This window comes from Limulus polyphemus, unplaced genomic scaffold (assembly GCF_000517525.1).
Source record: "Limulus polyphemus unplaced genomic scaffold, Limulus_polyphemus-2.1.2 Scaffold204, whole genome shotgun sequence".
NCBI lineage: Eukaryota > Metazoa > Arthropoda > Merostomata > Xiphosura > Limulidae > Limulus > Limulus polyphemus.
The window spans coordinates 559,109-571,075 of record NW_013665814.1 but is presented as its reverse complement, the minus strand read 5'-3'; the positions used below and the strand labels follow the sequence as shown (position 1 = coordinate 571,075).

Below are 11,967 nucleotides of genomic sequence, written 5' to 3'. Positions count from 1 at the left end.
TTTTATAAAGTAAAATATTATATTTCGGGTTTGATTACGGGGAGAAGAGGTAAAGTATTTTAGATTTTTATAAAAGTAAAAAATATTATATTTTGTTTGAAAGAAGGTTCAGGTGGATGTTGATAATTCGCCGGAAACATTTTTATGATATTAAAAAAAAATTAGATTTGTTTATTTTTATGCATAAAGCTACGCAATGGTGTATCCTTGCTATACCCACCACGAGCATCAAAACCAGGTTTTTTGCAGTGCGAACCCGCAATCTTACAGTTGAGCCATTGGGGACAAACCTTTTGATCTTACTTTGTTGTATGAGATTGAGTGAATGCGTGTGTGTGTTTTCTTACAGCAAAGCTACATCGGACTATCTGCTGTGTCCACCGAGCTGAATCAAACCCCCGATTTTAGCATTGTAAATCCGAAGACCTACCGCTGTCCCACCGAGGGACTGAGTGAATGACTTCCAATGATGTTGTTTGACTATTGAGATCCTAGAAAGAAAATTAAAAAAACAATTTTTAATTAAATAAACAAAAGTTCATTCACATATTTTTCAATTATGAGGCGCCTCTTTTTCGGTAAATAACGTAATCAGTTCTATTCACTAAACATAGACATATTTTTTTTTCGTCTCGTGTTTTTATTAATGCGTCTTATAATTGGTAGAAACAGGGGTACAATAGAGATATAAATAACCAGTGATTATTGAGTCAGTTCAGTGCCAGAAAAGTTATTCAATGTTAGAAGTGAATTATCGCGTCTGTTCTGTTATGCAGCTGCTCTGTGACTTAAAGTGTTTGTTTATCGATCTAAACTAAGTAGGGCGTACGTACCATTAGTCTCAGGATTTCTGTTGAAACGTTGACGAAGTTAGACCTACATTAGTTTCATAATTTGTATTGAAAAGTTTAATTAAGAAATCAGGCTTATAAGTGAACGTGGCTGTAGCAAAGCTTTATTGAAGAAATAAATAATTCATTACAGTTACGTAGACTGGAAATGGAATTAATTTTACCAAATATTCCAAAAGAATCTTCCCAATGTTACAACAATATACAAATATTTGAAAACGCGCACTTTGTTCCTAATACGACAAACTTTAGAATAGAACTAATTAGTCATTAACTTTCCGTGTTCTTTTGGTGCCGCCATCATTTTAGGTTCTCTAAAAATGAGCTCCCCCCCCAGTGGCACAGTAGTATGTTTGCGGACTTACAACGCTAGAATCCGGGTTTCGATACCCATGGTGGGCAGAGCACAGATAGTCCATTGTGTAGCTTTGCGCTTAATTACAAACAAACTCTACAAATGAGCTTGTAGGCCGAAAATTATAACTTAATATCATAATTTAATAACGGAAAAACCATGGAAATGAATAAAAAATATTTTTAATAAGTGTTTCAGAACAGTTTTTTTTTTTATATATATCCATCTATAACAAATTATAAATCGTAAAAAATAGACATAATATGGATATAAAGTAGCAGAAAGGTGAGACCGATAAAAGACACTTATTGCTTAGGACAATATAGAATTATTCTGTACAACAACAAAGACAATATACCGAAGTTTCAAATATTAATTTCAGGTTAATACCTTTGTTACGGCCTTTCACGAAGCTGTTCTTCTCTACGCCTTAGCCTTGAATGAAACATTAACGGAAGGTGGAAGTATTACCAACGGTAGTGTTATAACACAGAAAATGTGGAATCGCACCTTTGAAGGTAAGGGAAGTTAAATAACAAATGGCTTATATATCAAGAACTAGTGTATCCCTACAGGGTCCTGTTTCAAGAGCAAATAAAATCAAAATCAAGAGTAACAAATATTTTTCTTTCTTGCTTTTGAAGTTCATATGTCATGTTGTGTTGTAGGCTACAGGGTGTATAATTCTTCTTGTGATTCATGGCAGGCTCACATTTTACTGACGTCACGACACTACAAAATGCAACGTTAAGTATCCTTCATGTGACGTCATTTTAGTTTTTACGAACTGACTGACAGACAACACACTATTGTACAGTGGTACGAGTGGTTAAAACAAGCGAACCCTCCAGGAAGCCTTTGGCCTCTTTTCGGGCAAATAAATGTTTAACCTCTGCTAAATTAGGAGTGAGATAACACATTTTTAATTCTGTGCTTGAAGCGATACGAGATATGTTTTTAACTTGTAATGCATTCTTTATCAAGTGTCCAAAAATAACTATGTCATTTTACAAATACCTTTCTGAAGTATAGGGAACACGCATGTTGGGTTGCTGTGTGATATCGGGTTTCTAATATCTTTTGTATTTTTATAAATGACGTATCATTATAAATAAAGATTTGCACAGGGACATATAAAATAAAATATGGAAAGATTATATCTTAGTGATAATTTTCATACATGACATCTACCTGTACTACAAATCATTGTGTATGTATCTTATGTGTATTTCTGGGGTGTATTATTTCGATAAAACTATTTTCATTCTCCTTTAGCATCAATACTTCCCACAAAATGTCCTATTAATTCACTTTGTAGTAACGTTACGTTTTAAAGTTCGTTTGTTAGTAATTGCAGTTTGAAATAATAATTATTTCCCTTTCATATTATCTAGACCTAATAGGTGGTCAAATTTGAAAGATGGTGATTATCATATAATGCTTGGAGACGGCTTGAATGGGTAATGTAGGAAAACTTTAATATAAGTTTAACATAACAGCAAATGTACAACGTTTCGACAAGGTTTTGTCATCATCAGGTACAAGTAGTTTACACTGTCACAGTATATTATATATATATATATATACAGTATGGAACAAAGAGGTAACATGACCGGATACTTTTGCACGACTTAGAAGAGATAAAAATGTGTTTGTCTGTCTGTTTGTTCGTTATCTAACTACTCCTAGGTTGTTAGGTCAATCTCAACTAAACTTTGTGGTATGATAGTTTGGAAGAAGGGGCATGTTAATGGGGGTTCGCAACCCCTCCATCTCCATTATTGTTGTTATTGAACATTTATTGTCTTTGGCGTAATTTAAAGTTAGCTACATACATAGATGGCGCCACGTCCTTACATCAAAAACAAACAACTTTCTATAAAACACAATGTAAAAGGGGGCACACACGCGTTATATATATCTCATACAGTGCACTAGTACTCTCTATGGAGGAATGAATGAAAAAAATGGCCGACTCTATTGCAATAATACATAGACTCAGCTGAAGGTTTTACTCCAAGAGCTACCGTAAGGCTGATATGAGAGTCGTTTCTTGAATTATGCCACTTCCTACTTTGATTCACGACCTTTCAACTTCGTCCCGTAAGACACTTTTGCGACCAATGACTTTCAATTAATTAATAATGTGAAACTCTGTGAATAGACATTAATAAATAGGTGTTGAAAGCGGGTAACAGAAAGCACACATAACTCTTCCTACAAAGCCATCCTGACAATTACACAGTGTATATCATGTTTTAAGTTTGCTCAGAATTCTCAGTTTACTCCTGAAGATGAAAGGTCCACCTTTCGAAAGCACTCAGGTTATAGAGTTTTTATTAATTTCTATCAAGACTTTTTGAACCTACGCGTTTTTCTAACATCATAAATGTTTTAAATATTGAGTTCTTAAAGCTTATACAGAACTTTTGGTGAGATACTAATGAATTCTGTAATAATAATAAGTTATCTTATAAATAAATTATGTGAAATTTTGGATTTTTGTGTTATTGTCAAGCCATTCACCCCCACATTTTTTAAAGTTCATAACCTGGACAAAGGACGGGTACCTCAGCTTGCTATTTCTATATTCCCAAGTAACTGTTTCTTATGATTCCCATATATTTCACTTTGAATGATCGGAAGAAAAATTGAATTAACTAATTTTTTTTACCAGTAATTGATAGAAAATAACACACATATTCGTTCAAATGTTTCTAGGTAGGGCACGGGTTAGCCCTTTAGTATAGAACTTTGGATTTCGGAATTGGACAACCTGGTTCGAATCTATTCGATGACATGAAATATTTTCTGCACTTTAAGCTGTGGATGTATTCTAAGAGTGACAGACGATCCCTTACAGTGGATTGTTGGAGGATGCTGCTGACTGTATGTCTTCTCTCTGGTCATAGTTTAAGATTAGGGACGGCAACAGATAGCCTTAGTAGATTTGCCATAAATATAAATATTTCTTGTAGTTACGCAATTAAAAAATCCTACTATACCATAAAAGTTAGCATAATAACAGCATAACAGCATGAAATAATTTAAAATTGCTTATATTTCCAGGAATTACAGGAAATGTGAGTATTGACGAAAACGGGGATCGAAATGCAGATTATTCTCTCTTAGATATGGATCCAAAGACCGGCCTATTTCATGTAAGTTTACTCTGTGTTTGATGTGTGTGTGATTTGCTGTCCAATGCATCCATTTTGTGGCATGCAGATGTCTGTTTTGGGTAATTTATTCTAGTTTTTTATAAAGAGAGTATACTTGGTAACTCCTATATTGGTATAGAACTGAATCACACTTTGTTTCAGGCTTTGTTAGATCTTGAAAGACATAGACGTTAACTATAGTCTACTTCAGAAGACAACGTACACCTTTTATATACAAGTTTTTACCATACTGTTTGAGATAATATTACATCAGTATAGACACAAATTTTAATTATAATTGCTATAGTCACAAACAAAGTATTGTACGAAAGAAGGCTCAGGTGGAAATTTGTTTTGGTTATTGTAAGGCACAAAGTTACACAGTGGACTACCTGTGCTCTGCCCATAACGGGTATCGAAACCTAATTTTTAGTGTTGTAAGCCTGTAAACTTATCGCTGAGCCACTGAGGGGCTAGGTAGAGGTTAGTAATTTAACCGAAAGGTTTTTATGAACTTTGTCCAAAGGTTACTTTCAGACGACGTTTAGATTTTCTAGCCCATGCCTTAGGCCTTCTTCAGTAATTGATAAAGTTCTGCGCTAGCCGATTGGAATGTCGTCCGCAAGTGATTCGTAAAATACGAATTAATTTTTTATAGATTAAGAATATATTAGAAAATGTTAATTTTTGATATATGCTGAATTTAAACATCTTAATATTAATACAAACTTCAGCCACAAAACGTTTATCGAAGCAGAGTCTGTTTCGTAGGACGGTAGGCGTTGATAGACAAAGACCAGAATTTCATAAAATAATGGGCTGCTGCATAGATCCTCATGATGGTTTGTCTATATTTAGTATGAGAAGGTAGAACTACGAAGTAAAGAGATAAATACACATATTATAATATACGTGCTAATTAATCACCTATTGTCTGTCTGATAAGTTCAAACACATTTAATGCAATGTTCACTATTTTTTTCTACGTACCATAAAATTGCATATAATATAACAACGCTTTCTTTTGAGTCTTGAAATAAATACTACTTGAATTGTTTAAAAGTTTCAAAACAATAGAATCTGAATACAGATGAGGAATATAATTATAATTTTCAGTGTAATTGTTTCTTTACTATCATTATTATTACTGAAAATTATTGAACTTGGTTTGTTTCCACTGTTTGATAACCTTCTCTTTAAATTTGCACTTGCGTCGACTTAAAGTATTTGGTTATGTGCGTTTCTCAGTACAAAATAGTAGTTGTAAGATAGCACACTATAAACTGCTAATCCCAAAATTCAGGACTGGAAATGTTAGGCTGTCTTCAAGCTGTAGAAGTAATACTTTAATGATAACATTCCTGGTATTAAGGTGTGTCAAGAAAATGTCTATTGGTTGTTAAGGAGTGGTCAGAAACTGAATATATAAGTGGTCAAATGGAGCTATGTAGAAGAAGTCTGTTTCTTAGAAGTACGTGTAATACTTGTGCAAGAGATTACGATGTGCAGCACGACGCTGCTTTACAGAATAATGCTGTATATGAATATATAAGGTCTCAAGATATTCGAAATTTATTAGATACGACAAAAATAACAAACACATTATTAGTTTTTACAGGCGTTTTACAAAGTTCAGATAGGAAACTCTATTTATCACCGGTAAACCTTTCATGTCCCTCAAGACTTCTATCACTAAAAAACGTGGAGGGTACAACACAAGTAGCTCATTGTGTAGCTTTGTGCTTAACAAAAAACAAACAAACTCATTTCACTTCTTAGAGAGAGAAAAGAGTATCGAAACAATGGACTTGGAAATGGATCAAAATATATCTACGTTGTAATTACTATGATTACATATAAAATATTTTCGTGAATCTTTCAGAGGTCGTAGATCTTATGAAAGTACGTTCGTGATTTTTGGAAAGCTCTGTTCTTTTCGTCAAAAATTTGCTGTTAAGAAAACAAAATATTCTTAATATATTTCCAGTAAATAATAAAATTCAAGTTGAGGATTTCCATAGTTATTCTGTTGGAAAGAATAATACTTTTATCAAACTGTGCATACTTTTTATGGGTATTTACTTGTAATTTGTATAAGAGACTAATAACTGTTTCGTTTTCCAGAACTAATGTATGTTGTTTATAATTACATTCAATAACTATTAAAGTCAATATTTCAAAACAATTTTTTTTCTTGGTTGTCGAAAATTGAATTGAGAAATCATTTTAAAATCTACTACGTCAGGTGGTGGCCAATTACTTTGGTGTAAGCAAACAATTTGTAGAAGTTCCAGGAAAGAAAATACACTGGTCTGGTGGCCGCCAGGGACCTCCACCAGATATTCCAACTTGTGGATTTGACGGTTCCAAATGTCTTGATAATGGTACAACCGCTTTCACACTATTTCTATAAGTTGTGTAAATCTTATTTTAGAGAACAAATACAAAAGTTTAAGGAGGTTTTTATATAAATATATAAATCTGAAAAATAATCTAAAAAAAACAAGTCATCTATATTCTTTTACGTTTTGTCTGCTTTAGTATCTATATTTAAAAAGTATAATTTCACAATGTGTTTCAAAACAAATATTAATCATTCTGTTATAAAAGGTTTGGTTTAATTTGTATACTAAACAATAGTTCGCTATAATGCATATCTCATTAAAATAACTCTTATTACCTTGTCAACAAATTGCATTCTAGAAATTACGTTTTCCCGTGTAAACAAACCGTGTAGGAAAGTTTAAGTGTGGTATACACTGTTTAATACGAATTCAATAAACAAAAGAGTTTGCAAGCAAACTTTGTGAATATCTAAGTCGGACAATGACGATAAGAGTAGAATTAATTAGAAATACGATACTCTCATTTATTTTGCTAAGTATGTAAGAAAAAAAGGCTAAATCAGTTATTTTTAGACTCTGTAAGATCTTTTCAAGGTTTGATGCATGTTTTATCTACATTGAAATTTTATACCAGTATGATTCATCTATAGTTCTATTTCTCATTATAAAGTAGAGCATGGTTAATCGACTTTTACTATTGGATGTAGTGTAGTGCACTTTAATTTAATATAACTTATCGATTTTTTCACTACATTTGGCATGCTTAACTCTATGTCGAGTTTTCTTGTTTCGTTGTTGTTTTTTTTTTGCACATAATAAGAAATAAATCACGTGTTTTAATTTTCTCAATTTTTTCATTACTTGTAAAATGATTAATTTACGTTCCAAATAACCTACTTTTATATGCATTACTTTATTTCGTCATTGGATATTTTTACTTAATTGAAATATTTGCCTCATTTTTATGTAAAAAAAGTACTGAATGGCTGGCTTTTTGATCAAAGAATAAATTACTGTCAGAAAATATTAGAGGTTTACGATATGATTTTAGGTTAGATTTGGTTTAAATTATTCGTCTGTTAGTTGTGTGATGATTTCCCTTATACTTGTTTAACACAGATGTTCCTCACTACATGGTGGTCAGTGCCGTTCTAAGCGTCTTATTCCTGGTATTTTGCATATTCTCCTTCTTCGCGTACAGGTACATTTGTTTATTCTATTTGTACTTGCAACTTTTATTGAATTTTTAAATCACTCCTTTCATTACCTAAAGCAAAGAAAATATAGTTTGACATTGATAAAGTGCAGGAGGAACTACTTGGTAAAAGAAAAGTTATTTATAAATTTCGAGTTACACATTCTGATTCACGTTGTTTCTAAACGTACAATATAATTCTAGTTTAACAGTATATAATCAATTCATTTGTAAATTTATGTTCTGTGATTTTTTTCACTGCTAGCCTAAACAAGATCATAATGTCAAATATCTTTTATATCAGAACCATAATTGTAAGTGATCTATAATTAAACTCGTTTTTCTCCAATTCCTCTAAAAATCAGGTTCTTAAGGATTAATTCTGTTACTCTCCAAAGCGCTCTTTTAAAGGTGGATTATTTAAATGTTAATATCATATTACACACATGAATAAAAAACAATACTTAATTAGCTATGAAACTGTAATTTAACTTATTGTATTAAATATTATAAATAAAAAATGGTACTTAATTAGCTATGAAACTGTAATTTAACTTGTTGTATTCAATTATATTTAGTTCAAAAGAAAAAATCTTGTACTTTAATTTTTAACTTTTAAATTATTGGGATGTTCAACTTATTTCTTATTCAGTAGTGACAAATATTTCTTTTTTTCATTAAGCTTTGTGGCAGTTTAATGATTAAATGTAAGATTAATTCTTAGAAAGTAAAGCTCTGAATTTTCTTCCCTTATAGATGTCATCGCTAAGTGCTTGAAGCTATTTACGTTCTATAATATGTTATAACTTAGTATCGAAGTTTTACTCACTATTACATTACTCTATCCTAGTTGATTATTATTACAGTTGTAATTGAGTTACATGTAGATTTATCTTGATTCATTAACAACTTTTTTCAGACACTTTAAATTGGAAGCAGAACTAGCGTCCATGACATGGAAGATAAAATGGGATGATATTATAACAACATCTTCAAATCAGCGGAAGGGACTGGGTTCTCGAAAAAGTTTAACCCGACTCAGTCATATGGTACAGACGATAATCTCACTTATAAAATCTCCCAATTATATATATCATAGTTGCAGTTTCATAGAAGTTTGTTTTACTAGTTCATGAAATATTCTTTTAGTTCTCATGAGATTCACTGGTGAAAACTTGAATCTGCTTAATCCTTCATTATATAAATAATTAGATTTTGTACCAGAGAACTTAGTAGGTGCTAAAACTTTTAGGTATTTGTTCGATAGTAACTGGATTTTGTAAATACGTATTAACGAAATCAATAAGAGTGTACCTCCAGCGAAAATAAAAATTACATTCTAAAGTTAAATATAGATCCAATTATTAGTCCCAGATTTTTTTTTATCTTCATAATTGTTCAATATCGACGTAGCATATTTTTATAAATATCGGCGCTACTAACAGATAATTTCTATTCGAGAAAAATTGTCGCGGTGGGTCATCCGTAAAATTATGGAGTTACGACGCTGAAATTAGGGGCAGGGGGAGGTAGTTCATTCTATAGTTCTGCAATAAAAGTGCCCCCCAGTGGCACAGCGGTATGGCTGCGGACTTACAACATTAGAATCCGGGTTTCGATACCCATGGTGGGCAGAGAACAGATAGCCCATTGTTTAGCTTTGTGCTTAATTACAAAACAAGCAATAAAAGAAAGCAACACTGACAACAATTGTTGGAAAAAAGGTGTGTATGTAAGTTATGAAAAAAGGGGAAGGTAGAAATGTATTGCCTCTGAATACACCAAGCACCGGATACTTGAAGATAAAATTCCCAACTTTTACAATATATATAACTATAAATTTTATTTTTTTTATACTCAGATAAAAATTCAATAAAATTCATCGTAGGTTTATCGTTTTTTTTTCTTACGTTAGTTTTACACTAGCATTGCATTGTGTAATGTCCTTTGTGGGTTTAGGTTTAGAAGTTAATTGTGGGTCTAACATAACCAGGTGGTTAGGGCGCTCGAATCGTGATAAGATGGTTGCCGTCTAGATCAGCCGCTCAGGTGTAAGAAGTCTTGGCTTTAAAAAATATCCGGGCGACCCCTAATTATTTGGGATTTGAGTCGTTACGGAGAAGAAGATTCAGGGGTTAATTGTGATTTTCTGGGTTCAGAATATATTTTATTATATGGTCTTGAGGTTACGCATTGTTTTCTGTTCACTTACGTATAGAAACACACAAATATTCATGTATCTAATAGACATTAGATGGCTGAAATGTGTGCATCAATAGTAAGTTAAATCGCTTTTACCCAAATGACTTGCTATATCCAATATTGACTGTGCGTCACAATATGTACGGACGTCTGCGTAGGAAAAAATAACGTACTTTAAATGTAGACATAAGTAATCAATTCACCTATTTTAAATATATAAAGAAATAACTTTTATTTTAAAAAACGAAAGGAAGAATAATTAACCGAGTTATCACTAAGTCGTGTTATACAGATAATTAACCGAGTCATCACTGAGCCGTGTTACACAAAATAATTAACCGAGTCATCACTGAGCCGTGTTACACAAAATAATTAACCGAGTCATCACTGAGTCGTGTTACACGAGATAATTAACCGAGTTATCACTAAGTCTTGTTATACCTGAAGAATTTTAAGCATTTTAGAAACGAACATATAACAGCGAGAAAGACCATGTCCGCTTAATTCAAAAATAAATATATAAATAAATCGCATTCCGTAATTTGTGGCCGAGGTGAGTCATCAGAGTGGCAATAAAATATCACTATTCGACCTAAAAAGAACAACTTAAGAACTATCGATTGGTGATGTTGACCAGCTTCCTTCCCTCTTTCTATGGCTTCAAAATTAGGACAACTAACACTGGTAACCCCTCGTTAGCTTTGCGAGAAATTCGTTAAAAATAAACAGATGAAACTAAATCATGCTTTCGAGATTGAAACTAAAGTTTCAAACAATTCATTACATATACATTTACAGTTATGCCGTTTACTTTGTAGTTCCTGATTGTAACACTAGCAGGCAACAAAATAAGAAATTCAGTAAATCTGTGAATGAAATGTCGAACCAGTAGATGTTTGACACAAAAAGGTATACTCACTAATAAGAGGTGTAAATAAATTGTACATATTGTTCATTGATTGAATGAAACCACTAAGAATGATTACATGAAGAATTTGGTTACAAATAATAGTTAAATTTTAAGTATTCTGGAATTTACTATATTATTGTAGTTTCGTAATTTATAACTTCTCGATGATCTTCTGATAAAATGTCGCCTTGTTTACAATGTAAAGTTATCTAGGTATACAAATCTGGTTGTTTTTAATTTTATTTGACCGTTTCCATGTCATTACCAAAGCCACTCTACGCTATTACTAAAATATATTAATGTATGTTGTTTGTCCTGACAAATCACATGTTAAAATCATACTTGCTACAAGGTGGCGCTTCATATGTGTTCGTATTTATGGAGATTTATTGTCTAAATATAGCAAAAGCCAAAAAATAATTTTAAATGGTCAAAGTACATCTTTATTTTCCGTGTTCATTAAAACAATATGAAAATTAAAAAAATATCAGCTTGTAGTCATAACGTAACTTAAACTCCAATAATCCAGTATAAAACCAGTTATATCCCTAATAATAAATATATGCAGCAGTGATGAAGAGTATGTCTAATGGTCAATAAAATCATAACTATAGTGTTGACCCTTTATATGATACAACAAGTAAAGAAAAATATTGAGTTTTTCTACATTATAAGTGTTCTTGGTTAGTTATGAATGGGTTTATGTATAAATATGCAAACTTGAAAATTGTTAGGGGAAAAAATCCGTCTTATCATCCCTAATCCTTTTATTATGGGGCCGGCATGGCCAGGTGGTTAGGGCGCTCGACTCGCAATATGAGGGTCGCGGGTTCGAATCCCCGTCACACCAAACATGCTCGCCCTTTCAGTCGTGGGGGCGTTATAATGTGATGGTCAATCCCACTATTCGTTGGTAAAAGAGTTGGCGGTGGGTGGTGATGACTAGCT

General features: G+C 32.3%; 1 protein-coding gene across 1 annotated transcript in view; it reads left to right on the top strand.

Annotated features, from left to right (window-relative positions):
- The window catches only part of LOC106478372 (atrial natriuretic peptide receptor 1-like), a 121,974-nt gene that overhangs the window by 67,879 nt on the left and 42,128 nt on the right, over positions 1-11,967 (top strand). The window contains exons 4-8 of the mRNA XM_013938913.2: positions 1,589-1,724; positions 4,276-4,367; positions 6,613-6,751; positions 7,832-7,913; positions 8,827-8,956. Coding sequence (XP_013794367.1) covers positions 1,589-1,724; positions 4,276-4,367; positions 6,613-6,751; positions 7,832-7,913; positions 8,827-8,956 — 579 coding nt within the window. The remainder of the gene's footprint in view (positions 1-1,588; positions 1,725-4,275; positions 4,368-6,612; positions 6,752-7,831; positions 7,914-8,826; positions 8,957-11,967) is intronic.